Below are 15,113 nucleotides of genomic sequence, written 5' to 3'. Positions count from 1 at the left end.
AGGCGCCCTTCGGGTCTGAGATATGTCTGGCCACCCCGATTTTTGTTAATATTACAGTGTCACCCAGGGATATCTAGAACAACATCCCTGGTGTCACCAATAATTAACGTTAAATTAACAAAGATCCATTCAAAAACTGGAAAAAGAGGCAAACGTAACCTATGGAACCATGTTCACAGTTCTCAAGAAGGATTTGAAGAAGAGCCCATTCAAACACATGAAAAAACAGTTCCTAAATGTCAATACCATTGAGAAACGTCTCTCCAGCGGAATGGCCCGTTTCGGCGAGTCCGATTCGACTAGTCCGATTCGGCGAGTTCCCTATTCGGGAGAGCCTTTTTCGGCGAGTGCCCTATTCGGCGAGTTTTTTAAATTTGTAAAAGGAAATTACCGGGTACCGTAGCCTAATTACAATTGCCGTTTTTACATCATTTTAACGTCGCTAAACGTTGAAATCGTGCAGAAAGAAATAAAAATAAAATGTTTGAACTATTAAATTAAAATTCGTCATGTCAGTTCAGTTATTTTTATTTTTGACCATCATATCAAAAACAATACACGTCAACATAGCAAAGGTAGAAGCGATAAAACGCGAACGTTAAAACGTGCTTGAATTCGTCATGTCAGTTCAGTTATTTTTATTTTTGACCATCATATCAAAAACAATACACGTCAACATAGCAAAGATAGAAGCGATAAAACGCGAACGTTAAACCGTGCTTGAGTTCGTCATGTCAGTTCAGTTGTTTTTATTTCTGATCATGATATCAAAAACAATTCACGTCAACATAGCAAAGGTGTAGAAAAAGGTAGAAGCGACAAAACGCAAACGTTAAAACGTGCTTGTGACCGAAGTAAGTTATTGAGTTGAAAGAAATTTGGCACGGTCGCATCACCTTCAGAAAAAATTAAGATATGAAGGAAAAATAAAACAAAGAAAATGTTACAAAAAAAATGATGATTATTTCTATAAGTTAGTACTTTAGAATAGTTAAAATCATAGGCGCCTAACTATTTTTTTGGCCGTGGGGGCGAAAGCGTGTTTCATCAGCAGCAACGTAAATTCAGCGAAATGTCACGCAGATGGATGACGTAATTATGTCGTCACACTAGGATTCCTTTTATTGCCACAATCGGAGTTATCGCTACGTTCGACCTACCGTTAATTATTATAAATAAAGCTCGACCAAAACACATGCTATGCGTCTGCGTTTGCCAGCGGTTGATGGACTGCGACTCTTTAAGCTAAGCACAACATAAAGTTTAGCAACGAACTAGATTTATCAGCATGAAACAATAGACGAAAAGGTTTACTAAAAGGTATACTGTAAATGGAATGAAAATACCAACTTGATCATATGCTTGAAAATATACTTGTTAAAAGCAAAATCATTCATGTTTACATCAATTCAACAGCACGTCACCTTTAGTAAATTTAAAAGTTGCTGACATCCGTAAACAGCCCTTGAAAAATAGTTACAGAGAGACGTTTGATTAAGTTTTCGACTTGACATTGCTCCCTTTTCACTACAATATCGCAACTTATGGCTGACCAGCTTTCAAGTTTCAATTCGCTGTAATACGCCCGTTTTCGTGTTGCACATGAAACAAAAGATGCGCATATTCCCCGCCTTTGATCGGGTTTCTATGACAACAGACGTGTGTGCGCCATGCAGTTTGCGCGAGTCCGTTGTTGTGTTGATTATGCCGCTTGTGCGACTGTGCGCAATGTGGTTTGTACCAGCCCTTGTTACGTTGGTTAGTGGTAACCTCGGGCCGAAACTTCAAGTTCATTTTCACAGCAACCGATTCACTGCCGCGACAATTCTCTGCAGAGGTTTCGACTTTCGAAAGCGACAGCGAGTCTGTTTGCAAGCGCATTAAGCTAAACGCAATTATGTTGTTTTTGGGTGCATTCAACATCTGATGACATTGAATCGACGCAAAATGGTAGATTTTTGCTATGTCACAGGCAGCAAAATCAGTCATTTTTACATTGATTCAACGTCTACAGACGTTAAATCAGCGTAAAATGACAGATTTTTTTGTCTGGGTGGGATTGTAGCATCGCTACTTGTTCTAGTGATTATTTATCGCGAAGCTGTTGCGGTTTGCATTTAAAAATATTTTCCTGCTGCCGATCGCTAGTTCATCTATTGTTTTGTGTATCAATGTAGCATAAAAAGTTGCTCCCACTCGGAAATATGCGTGGGGGCCTGGCCCCCACGGCTTAGGCGCCTATGGTTAAAATGATTAGTTTGGATCAACAAATGTGTGACTTACAGCTTAGATTGAAAGGAAATTATCGGGTACCGTAGCCTAGTTATCCCGACCAGCAAAAATTTGTTCCAAGAACCCAGTTAGCCTAACAGTTCATTTTTACATTGTAGTAACAGAATGAAAAGGCTAACCAAATGTGTGGCCTATCGTTTTAACGTCGCTAAACGTTGAAATCGTGTAGAAAAGGGTGCTTTTGCTGACTAGGATACGTTGAAACTGAGAAACATTCACAGAAGCCCTACAATACGTTGCATTTTTAAGATAATGTATTCAGGCGTTGAATCAATGTACAAATGAAATGTTATGCTAAATGGGTTCTTGGAACAACTCGTAGGGCTTCTGTGAATGTTTCTCAGTTTCAAAGTATCCTAGTCAGCAAAAGCTTCCTTTTCTACACGATTTCAACGTTTAGCGACGTTAAAGGCATACTAAAGGAAAATTTCAAACCGGAATTAAGCATTAAAATGAGTAAACTGAACATTCAAGAATACATTTCAAAAACAATTACCCAAAAAAATTTGTTTTCAATGGCGCTGGCAAGACCCAAAGTCCAGTGTTTCATTTATTTTCATTTTTTTCAAAATGACCAAAACGTGCAAACACAGCTCAAGAATACGTCATAAAGTCCAGCAATAACAAAAGCCACGTGTTCCCGACAATTTTCACCAAATCAAACGTCATATAAAAACCGTTCAAGTCTACTGAATATTACGTCATGGAAATTCCTAAAACATGAGCCAAAATTGCACCAGCGTTCATAAGAATTGTGTCAAACCTGTTTGGGCCTGTTTAAACAGGAAATATTACATCAGCTTTAAACACCTGTTGGAATGACTTCATAATTGTCTTTCATTATTGCGTCACAGTACTGCATACGTGAATTTGAGATATTGCTATCTATTCTGGTCATTCGTAAAATGATTGTTTGAAAGTTGGCCGCACATTTAACTGTTGGCTTAGTGCTTGCTAGCTGGACAAAGGTTCCGTCTTTTATCCAAGTAATCTGTTCTGTAGTGACAGTTTTTCAGTGGTGTAAGGCGTTGCACCCCCTCGTTTTCGGTAGCCGTGGGCTAATTTTTACAGAAATACACTTTTTGAAAAGAAGTTCAAGTGTGTGTTTCTTCGGTCATTATATGCAGACGAACGGATCCGGGAACTTTATGTTACAATTTTCCCACGAAGAGATTATGGTTTACCGCTGTGACCACCACGTTACCACATCTGATGTTTTGAGCAAACTGTCTGCTGTTTTGATGTTGAAATGTGCTGTTTTGATGTACATACATACATAGCCGACAGTCAAATCGCCCGCAGTAACAATTATTGCGTGATCGGTTGATTGCTAGACTTTATGACGTAGACTTTATGACGTTCTTTACAGTCGCACGCTTCGTTGCTCAGGCCAATCTCGTTTTGAAAGCTCTGACAAAAGCACGCGCACAATGGTGGTCAGACCGCAATGGGGCAAAATTTTATTGAAAATCGTTTTATGGTAGCATGTTAAACACAAAGAACGTGGAAAATCGCCAAGTCAGGTTTTTCCTTTAATACCCCTTTAACACGATAGGCCACACATTTGTTTAGCCTTTTCATTCTGTTACTACAATGTAAAAACGAACTGTGTTCTTGGAACAAATTTTTGCTGGTCGGGATAACTAGGCTACGGTACCCGATAATTTCCTTTCAATCCAAGCTGTAGGCCACACATTTGTTGATCCAAACTAATCATTTTAACTATTCAAAAGTACTAACTTATAGACATAAACATGATTTATTTTATTTATTTTTTGTAACATTTTCTTTGTTTTATTTTCCTTCATATCTTAAATTTTTCTGAAAGTGTTGCGACCGTGCCAAATTTCTTTCAACTCAATAACTTACTTCGGTCACAAGCACGTTTTAACGTTCGCGTTTTGTCGCTTCTACTTTTTTCTACACCTTTGCTATGTTGACGTGTATTGTTTTTGATATCATGATCAGAAATAAAAACAACTGAACTGACATGACGAATTCAAGCACGTTTTAACGTTCGCGGTTTGTCGCTTCTACCTTTGCTATGTTGACGTGTATTGTTTTTGATATGATGGTCAAAAATAAAAATAACTGAACTGACATGACGAATTTTAATTTAATAGTTCAAACATTTTATTTTTATTTCTTTCTGCACGATTTCAACGTTTAGCGACGTTAAAATGATGTAAAAACGACAATTGTAATTAGGCTACGGTACCCGGTAATTTCCTTTCAAAAATTCGCCGAATAGGGCACTCGCCGAAAAGAGCTCTCGCCGAATAGGGAACTCGCCGAATCGGACTAGTCGAATCGGACTCGCCGAATAGTAGCAGACCCCTCTCCAGAGCCAGAATTCTGCTCTCACGCATTGAAGGAGGAGGCACGGTGCCAAACCTTGTGTTCAGCGATAAGAAATTTGATGTCCAGCATAAGTTTAACTAAAGCTTTATTTATTTGACAATAATTTAAATCTATTATTGTCAAATAAATATTTATTATAATATTATTATATAATATTATATGTTTATTACTCAAAAATTGTCTACCATTCGTTAAATACAGTTGATCGAAGTTGTAAAGTTAATTATTGATGACCATTGACCCTGTACATATTTAAAAAAGCATTTATTTAACTATATACTTGTCAAAAAATTGCCATTTTTGCGCTGTTTGTTCAAATGCACAAGCTACCTTTGTTCAAATTCCAAAAACTCAGATTTGTCATTATGTCTTGTGGCAAACATGGTGAGTCAGGTAATGCATAGGAAGTTTGAGCTCATCTGTTTAACGTTGAAGCATAAGCTTCTGAAATGTCTGTTATGACTTTTGGCAATACGTAGTCTAACAGTCTAGACAACTTGAGTTGCGTCTCTGACCATATATTTTAATGGTTCACAATAACACATAACAAATACCGGTAACCAAAAAAGTGTTACAAAAAATGACAATAAAAAGTACGCCTCGATAGCTCATTCACACAAACAAACGATTGTCACTGAAAAAAATTGCAAAATTAAGCAACCACGATTCAACTGTGCATTTGACCAATGCATGTCAAGAACGGCTCTCCATTCAACGGAACCAAAATGGATGGAATAGCAAGTTATGCATCAGCCTTCAAATTCGTTTTCGACAAACCGCCATTGTCAAGACAAATACCGAAGTAATCAAAGAAAAAATGAATCGGGTCGGCAAAAAAAGTGCCAACGCAAATGTGTTCAACTGTTCATTACACAAACCCAAACAACAAATCAAACGCCTGCAGACGCTGAATTAATGTAAAAAAGAGCTATGTTTAATTGCTACTGGAAAAGAGCAATTGTTTGAAAAGCATGTCAAGTAGTGCGAAGGAAAATTGTAACTCCTTTCGTATGTGAACGGTCGACATCATTAAAAACTGGAGAAGTTCCGCCTTGAAAGAAAAATCAAACCATTGAATTCAACTAAAACTAAGCCTATAAAAAATGCGTTTGACTCCCCATGACCTTCTTGGAGCAAGATACTCGTCATGTCTGAGAATTAAATCGAAAAATGCTAAAAAGAAAATATGTTTAATGGGCTGGTCAATAGTTATGGATATAAATATTAGTTTTGATGTTCTCAACATTTACTTCTTCGATTTTCGTGCCAAAAACGTGACACAGTTTAAAAGTACTTATATACGATAAAGATAGAATATAGCAGTTGATGGTAAGTGTATCACTTGTGACTTTATGAGCATTGTTGCTTTATTTGCTCGTGTTTATATTCTGTTCGTATTTTATTTATGTGACCAGTTTCCTGCATTTACGACATCTATTACCGCTATCATTACCTAGCCAACCTTACATCCTTGTTTCATGCAGCCTGTCACAATCAATGTGTAAGGCGTCGCGTCGGGCTACTCTGCGTCTTGACAGAATGTGTTGTTTTCATTATGGAATTCTGGTGCGGTGTGTTATTATCGGTTATGACCTGAAGTAACCTTTGTAAGAGAAATCTGTATTATGTAACGTATTTCTAGAATCGTCTGTAAGCATGCAATTCTGGAATGTTCTGTTGTTTTTCGTAATTTCTGAGCATCGTTTGTCATGACGTCATAAGGTTGTTTATCAGTAAATGTCCTTGCTACTTGTCGGTTTGTTGTCATTAGTCGAATCCGTCACCGTCACGAATCCGTCAATCCGTCATTGTCCGTCACTCCCAAACAAATGGACCAGTCAGACCTCAACGCCTATCATCAAGGCGCCCATTCCATCGATACGCTATACAACTTGTGGATAAGAACTTCAGCTGCATGGAAACATGGGCCCAAGAATGGAACGAGCTGCCACATATCCCTCCCCAGTTTTCAGTTATGCCAGCACTCTCCATCCCTTCTGGAGCAGACCTCTTAAGAAAGGCATGGGTCACATTGAACAGGATCAGATGTGACGTTGGCTGTACTGGAGCTAATCTGTTTAGGTGGGGGTTGCATAATTCGCCGATATGTGTCTGCGGAGCGGTAGAACAAACAATGCAACACATACTCCACGAATGTTCCATCTTACGACCCCCAAGTGGAATCACTGGTATTCGACAACTGGACCCAACTACCGTATCTTGGCTGCACGAGGAGGCATTGCCAATCTAAGCTGCTACAAGTCAAACGAGAGAGAGAAGTAAATGTCCAATTGCGAAATATTTATTATGTAAGAGTCCTCTACTCCTACGTGACATTCTTTAGACTTCTTTAAGCTTCTGCTTGTTGACATTTATTGCAACTTGACAGAACAATGTGACATTACGTAACCTTCTCGATGTTACTAGACCGAAACAACTTTCTATAAATAGTGGTGTAGTTTGCGTAATGATTATTATTGAGTTGATTATGTGATTATGGGAGTTGTATTATGAAGAGTTGATTATGAGAGTTGTGTTATGAGTTGTGGATTGGTAGTTGGTGCAGAAATTATTATTGATTGAGAGTTGAAGAAATCGAATACAAGTAGATGAGAATTGGTGCTGATATAAATTGTGTTCGAAGTTAGAGTTATTTGAGAAGCCGTTCGTTAAAGTCCTCCAAGAAGTTAGATTATCATTTCACTAGTGGAACCATTCGATATTTAATTGACTGCTTTTCGGTTTAACCCATTAAACTACATCATTGAACCTTTCCAAGTCTTTTTCCTGGTAAGAGATAGAAAGAATTCGTGACACAGCCGATAAGGTTTGAGGTCGACTGCAACGATCATGGAATGTTTTGTAATAAGAACAATCATGAACGCTAAATTAAAAATTTGATCCTTAAACTGCTCTACTTGTATACTGAGCAGTGAATACTATTTTACGAAAAACAGTTAGCCAACTTTGTCTCGTAAGGTTTGCATATTGTTCCACAAGCGCTAGCGCATAAGGTTCTGAACTGACAAAAAATCATTAATTTATATATGCGAGCGATTTGAATCACAGCAAATAAACAAGTTCGAAATACAGTTTTTACTTTATTGATTGCTGACACCATTTCATAACTCATAATTTTTTGTTGGCAATGATTTTGCCGCAGTGAAAACATGCAAAATTTGAAAGTTGATACAGACAACAAAACAACACTACAAAAACAAGGTAGTTCAATGGTCCAACTTTTTGGGTGTGCAGTGTGCACTTAAACAATGCACTTCAAGGACATAACTCAAACGCGTCGAAGTTTCGATAACGTTTAAGACTTCACTTCAAAGATAGAATGCAAAACTTTTAAAGTGTAAGAAAAAAATTGCCACCAATATTCAGACAACAAAAGCTGTTGTGCACTGGTTTTATTCTCTGAAACAATGAAAACTATTAATCCTACAAAAAGTGCTCAATGCTAAGCAAAAAAGCAAAGCAGAGCGAATTAAATCAAAATATAGTTATTACTATCTGAATCCTTAACAGCCTGTTTCACCTCAAACGGATCATCAGAAGGGTCTTATTCAAATAAATTCTATTTGAATAAGACTCTTAACAGCCTGTTTCACCTCAAACGGATCATCAAAAGGGTAATAGACTCTTAACAGCCTGTTTCACCTCAAACGGATCATCAGAAGGGTCTTATTCAAATAAATTCTATTTGAATAAGACCCTTTTGATGATCCGTTTGAGGTGAAACAGGCTGTTAAGGATTCAGATAGTAATAACTATAATTTGTTTTATTCTCTATATTTATTTGTTTTCTGGTGATATTGTTGTTGTTTGATTGACTGACGAATTTAATCCTGAACAAACAACATTCACTGCATTGTATTTAATTAAGTTCTACATAAGCATGTGATGGTTTTCGATACGTGTCTTTCCGGTTGCTCGGTCAACATTATGCAATAACAAACTAAATTGTGTGCAAAATGCTGCACGACAATCGTATCCAGCTGATATGTGGGTCCACAACTCCACAAATAGTGGATTATAGTAGTTCAATCAGCAACTTTAAGAAATCACTTTCAGAATCATTGAGGAATTCTCGCCCCCCCCCCCCCTCTCTACCCTGGAAGTAGCTTACTTCAGTAAAAAATGGACACCAATGATAAGCAAAATTATGCTTAAACATCTAAATTTATTATAACAACAAAAATAAACTTTTGAAATTTAATGTATGAAAAATGTTGTGCAATTGGCCCAAATAATCCTTTTTGCAAATACAGTAAAACGACATTCAGTTTAATGAATTTCAATTCTACTGTGTTTGAAATAGGTCAATACAAACAAGGCAACAACAACCTTTTTTGAACAGTAATATTTGTTCATTCTATATATCAAGGCAAAGTGAGATAGTTTTGCCTTTTCAGTAATGGTGATTTGTTTTAGTTTTGTTAAGTTACACTGATTCATACTATGATTTTTACTTTTCATCATCAAAAGTATTTTATTTTGTTTCAACCAAAAATTTATTAACATTGAGCTTAAAAATTCTTTAAGTTGTTTAAGTTGAATAAACAAAAAAATTCCACAATGTTACTCTCACCAAACTTCTGGGTTGCGGCAAGTTCAGCAATGGAAAGTATCTGTTTACGTGACAAGCCAACCTCATTTGCAGCTTGTCTACAAAAAGTATAGAGGAAGTTACGGGATACCAATGGACGAATGGTTTTGGAGAAAAAAAAAATGCTTTCAAATAGAACAACTTATGCATTGTAAAATTTTGAATAATTAGTATTCCTTGCTTCTCAACTGAGAATATTGCTTTAAAAAATCAAATAATCATCACAAGTCAATTACCAATAATACAAAACAGAAACATAATGCAGTGCACTAAAAATTCAATCAAAAGACAGACAAGACTGTAATGAAGTTAGACACATACATTCATACTGTTTTCATGAATCCATTCATAAAGTTTTGCAAAAATTGTAAGGTTTAATGTAGTGATGCAAGCAGTGCAATGTTTTAGAAAACAATTGCACAGCAATTTAATGACTTTTAAATCCATTTTTAATAGAGATGTACCGATACCAATATTTTGGCCGATACCGATCCCGATATCACTTTTTTAGGCCAATACCGATACTGATACCGATATTTTGGCCGATGCTTTGGTGTTACAAAAAGAAGCAATTTTGGTGTTTGCAAGGAAATATATCAAATGCTAAGTTTTACCTCATTTGCATAAATCTATTAAAAAAAGCTTTGAATTGGCATAATTTATTAAAGTATACAAGAATCCAATCTCAAAAGCATCGTTGTGTCATAATAGTTGGTTGTAGTAATGAAAGGCCACCGTAATTGAGGATTGGGGTATAAGGGAAGAAACATTACATCATAATTGGGGTTTCTGAAAAATTAATAAAGTGTTTGCGTAACTCTCCAAATGGGCTATCATAATTGATAATAAGATGTAAAATATAAACCAAGTGATTTGTGTAGTGGTACAAAAGCTATTCGACAAGTAGTGTGCAAGTGCAACCTAAGGGCGCTTGTCATTTGGTTGAAAAGCTTTTGCCAGGCCAAGAGTACCCAGGTAGCAAAAATGCACAATTCTGCATCGCTCCCACCCCACAAAACGCTCAAAAAACCCGTGCAACTCGGCTGCCCCCAGCAAGCCGGCTCCACCAGTCGGCTATTCAACTTCCACCCTTAGCCGCAACAAACTCACCAAGCCCAAACAATGTCATGGCAGAATAAGTAGGCCCAAAAAGAAAGCAATGGGACCACAAATCCTCAATAAACCAATCAAAATGGTGCCGTTGCGCCCAAGATGACAAACTCATTGCGAAGAAAAGAGTGCCCCCCTCGGCCACCAGCACAAGGCTGAGCACTCACCAGCACAGCGAGCTGCCGCGACCCGCCAACCACAACGGTGCAGCTTCCACACTAGCCATTTCAATTCTTGTCGATGTTAATTCTTGCTACAAAACGGCTGCCGAGAAACATATAGTTGATTGGATGGTCTAAATGGCTAGCGTGGAAGCTACACCGTTATGGCCAGCGAATCGCAACAGCCCGCCGCACCAGTGAGCGCCCAGCCCCGTGCCGACAGCAGGGAAGGACACTTCCCCCCACAATGAGGCCGCCATCCCAGGCGCAACAAGACCACTTATTGATTAGTTCAGTGAGGATTCGCAGTCCCACCGCGGTCCGCCCCCACCCCAAGCCCACCCAATCCGCCATTGTTCAAGTCTGGTGAGTCCACCACAACGAAAGGCGGAAACCAAATCACAAACTGACAGAACCAGCCCACCAAAAACAACCAAGCCACACGGGTAGGCAAGCCTTAAAGCAGCCGGCGGCCATGGCCGCTAAGTAGTGCTTGAATGACCGCCGGTGCTACCTCCTCCATCGGCCAAGTTTGGCCGCAGGTTTCTTCTAGCCAATTCTTTAATTTCGCATTAGAATGATCGTGGATTAAATGTTGAAAATATGTAGTATCAAAGAGTGACGCAGAATTAGGCCAGCGCATCATAGTTGCTACTACTGTTGTATTGAATATATCCAGCTGCGATCACCAGCGCTGTAAGTCTTGTTTGCAATTCCCGGTGTTTATTTTAACGAAGTGTTAATCCGAAGTGCTAATTTACATCAGCTGGCAATATTGTCGTTTTTATAGCGATTCAATGTTGTCGGACATTGAATCGTTGTTAAAAAGGAGAACTAGGTTAGTTGACATCCGTGGGTAAAACACATGTCTTCATAGTTGAGAACGCTGTGGGTTAGTGACTTCACACCCTCAATGGTGACATCATAACGGAATAAATGGTCAGGTTTTATGAAAGGCGGTATGCAGTTGAAACAATTTACTGAGCTGCAAGCAGTTAAATCAATTTAGGGTCGTTAGATGGTCCCGCAATACCGGATTACAATCCCGATAAAGCATTTAATGCGTGGTACAACGATTCTATTGCAGGACGTCGCCCAGACTTCAACAACGCTAAGTGATCATTTTAACATTGTTGCAAGTTTAATGCTATTTACTTGTGCTATCGTTATTGTACAGTATTTTGGCCTCCAAGCACGCAGATTTGGCCGCCGAGAAGGAGCTCTCGGTAGGCCACGATGGCTGCCGGAAAAAAACACGAGTTTTAAGGCCTGGGTAGGGGTGTTCAATTTCGATTATTTGAATATTCGAAATTCAATTTGTTTTCGATTTCCGAATTTCGATTTCGAATATCACAACTATTCACCAAACTGCAAAATGAGATTTTATTGAAAGAAACGACATGAAAATTCGCTAGAAAACGCAAAAAAAAGTCATGAAAATTTGCGAAAAAAGAACACAAAATAACGTCTACAGCTCCAGGGCCAGGCCCAAGTTGGTGTTTATGAACACAAGCTGATCGACATCGTCACCCGTCAGTCGGGATCTCAGCTTCGTGAAGGTCAGGCCAGTTTTTGAAAACGATCGCTCCGCTGGAGCCGAGGTCGCTGGGATCCCAAACACTACAAGTTCATTTTCACAGCGAGCAATTCACTGCAGAGTGCAGAGGTTTCGACTCGAAAGCGACATCGAGTATGTTTGCAAGCGCATAAAGCTAAACGCACGCTCCGTCTACGTAGCAAATTATGTTGTTTTTGGGTGCATTCAACATCTGATGACATTGAATCGACACAAAATGGTAAATTTTTGCTGTCCCAGGCAACAAAATCAGTCATTTTTACATTGATTCAACGTCTGCAGACATTAAATCAATGTAAAAATGACAGTTTTTGTTGTCTGGTGTTGGAATGTAGCATCGCAACTCGTTCATAGTGATTACACTTGTCAACAGCCAATTTGCTTCCGAAACGAATAGGGTCAATCTTGGCTAATTTGGGGTCGCTGATCACGAATATCAACTTGAAATTTGTTGATTAGGTCTAGTTTTTGAGATATGGCACCATGCCAAAATGTGCTTTACTTGCTCACGCGGAAAGCAGTGTGCGTTTTTCTGTTGTAGCTTGCATCGGTCAGATAGAGTTGGGCACTTAATATATTTGTTGGAACGTAGATGACGTGTCTATTCATAATATTTTTATTTCAACATATGTTTGAGTTGGGTTGTTTGCTTGCTTCTTTTGTAAAAACTTCATGTGTTTAGCCTTAACTGCTCTTTCTGCAGATGCCTTGTAAATGCATAAATAAAGCAGACATTTTCTGCTACATTTGTGGTGAAATAAGTTTTTTTTCACAAAAGCGAAGTATAACGGCTGTGGTCAGGAAAGCATACCACTTGTATTGTGGATGCAAAGTTAGGTGATCAGGGCAAGAGTTGGGCCCCTCACATATGCTGTAACTCCTATGGTGCAAATCTTCGACAATGGCTAAACGAAAACTGACAACATAAAGCAACTTCCAAGATGCATAAAGTATGACCAACATCTATGGCAGCTGTGTGGTGACTTAAAAGTAGTAGCTCTTGTTATGGGTCTGCAGCTAGGTTATACTAAGTACTGCTTTTTTCTTTGTGAATGGGATACTGATGGGACATTCGAGGAAAGATTCCCACTACATCAAAAAAAGACTGGCCTCTCGTCAATCATTGACTCCAGGGAAGAAAAACGTTCTACATCTACCACTTGTTTAATCAGATAAGATTTTGTTTCCACCGTTGCACATAAAACTGGGTTTAGTGAAGAACTTCGTCAAGGCAATAGACAAAGCAGGAGCTGGTTTCATGTACCTCAACAAAAAAATTCCCCCAATGAGCAAAGCGAAAATAAAGGAAGGTGTGTTTATAGGTCTCCAGATGAGGCCCCCCCCCTAAAAAAAAGTTGCCTCCCTTGCTCTGCGGTCTGGCTACGGCCCTGCCCCCACGGCTTAGGCGCCTATGGATTCGGTAAAAAATGGATAAAACTGCGACAAAGGTCAGCCTACACTTTCTGCTATTGCACAACCTAGCTATCTTCATTCTTGAGAGAAATTTGTGATATTTGGCATTAAAAATGCCAACCTGGCATCCCTGGTGCAGGACTGGCCGTTGGACCCACGAGAACGTGTGATAGTCACGTGATCGACGATGCGCATGCGTCGAAGTCTTTTTTTGTTTGCAAAATGCGACAAGACAGATTTCGCGCCACTTGCGTTACTTTCAACCGCGTTCAGCCGAACGGGCTGCTATAATTTCGAATATGTCCGATACGAAAAACGAATTTCGAATATCACCTTAATCGAATTGAATCGAAATTCGAAATTGAACACCCCTACACACGGGTCCCCCAAGCGTCCAGCAACGCAAAAACGATGCAAAACTACACATTCCCGCCACCTGGGTAGTCTTGGCCTGGTTTTATCCTCTGCTGAGAGTAAAAAAGAAACACATAATTATGATAAATATTGGAGCAACTGAGTCTCCTTCACAACTTAAGAATGGAACAACGCAAAACTGCTGAAACAAAACGTTTTGTTTGAGTGAAAGAATCACTGTAAGCAGACAATGCCAAAAGGTGCGACCATGAATGAAGTCATGGGAGTGTGAGGTATCAAAAATTTGAACAGGTTGTTATTTTTCTACATCAATGTGACGTTAGTTACTACTTTAAAAAATCTATATCTTTGCTTTTGCAGAAAATCCGCAGCAAACGCCTTTTTTTTATGTTTAGTATCGGCCACAGTATCGGCCAAATTTTGCCGATACCGATACTAAAAAAATGGCCGATATCACCGATGCCGATATATCGGTACATCTCTAATTTTTAACTTGTCACAAGCCTGCAACTTTATTTGCAACAATTTTAAATACAACAAAAAATATTTTTACCTGAATGCAATGATTGATTTCCAACATTCTGGTTTGTTTTTTGGTAATATGCAGTCATTATTTTGAAAATAAGTGACCAAACGCTCAACAGCTGCATGGTCAGTTGAATTCATAGTGTAATGTAAAATTTGTTCCACACTTCATTGAAACACATAAAGATGCTGAAAAAAATGTAAAAATCTATGAAAGTACATGAAGCTTTTGCCCCGTTAGCTCAGTGGTTACATGCCCGGCTCAAGATCACACGGCGCAAGTTTGACTCTTGGAGTGTGCGCTTGAGCAACGCGTTTCAGGACTGCTCTCCATTCAACAGCACCTAGTGAATGGAATAATTTCCCAGCAACTACACTTCAACAATCGGAAAACTTCACTCTGCCAATCTCGGTAACCGGCCCTGCGTCAAGAGTAGGGATTGTAGATCATAGGGATGCGAAACAACATCCGCTTTTAATATAATAATAATAATATATGAGATGTTGTAAAGCAGAGTGCTTATTCATCTTTCAATCACGCACAGTAAACAACTATATAATAAAGATAATAACAATATTAAGATTAACAGAGGTATCAACAGTGATACACACGCAAAAGTAAACAGCTATATAAGGTAAAAAGACACACAAAAACAATACCAAAATTTTTGTTATTGTACTAAAGCAA

The 15,113-nt window shown here is 38.6% G+C and overlaps 1 protein-coding gene across 1 annotated transcript in view; it reads right to left on the bottom strand.

Moving 5' to 3' along the window:
• Positions 1-14,605, bottom strand: part of LOC145765217 (centromere protein I-like) — a 31,680-nt gene extending 17,075 nt beyond the window's left edge. Inside the window, exons 1-2 of the mRNA XM_082577001.1 lie at positions 14,454-14,605; positions 9,248-9,324 (exon numbers count right to left, since the gene is read on the bottom strand). Coding sequence (XP_082433127.1) covers positions 9,248-9,324; positions 14,454-14,566 — 190 coding nt within the window. The 5' untranslated portion in view covers positions 14,567-14,605. The remainder of the gene's footprint in view (positions 1-9,247; positions 9,325-14,453) is intronic.
• Positions 14,606-15,113: the final 508 nt, after the last annotated feature.

This window comes from Aplidium turbinatum, chromosome 2 (assembly GCF_918807975.1).
Source record: "Aplidium turbinatum chromosome 2, kaAplTurb1.1, whole genome shotgun sequence".
In the NCBI taxonomy this organism is placed as follows: Eukaryota; Metazoa; Chordata; class Ascidiacea; order Aplousobranchia; family Polyclinidae; genus Aplidium; species Aplidium turbinatum.
Note: the sequence above shows the minus strand (reverse complement) of the source record. Positions and strands in the feature narration are given on the sequence as shown.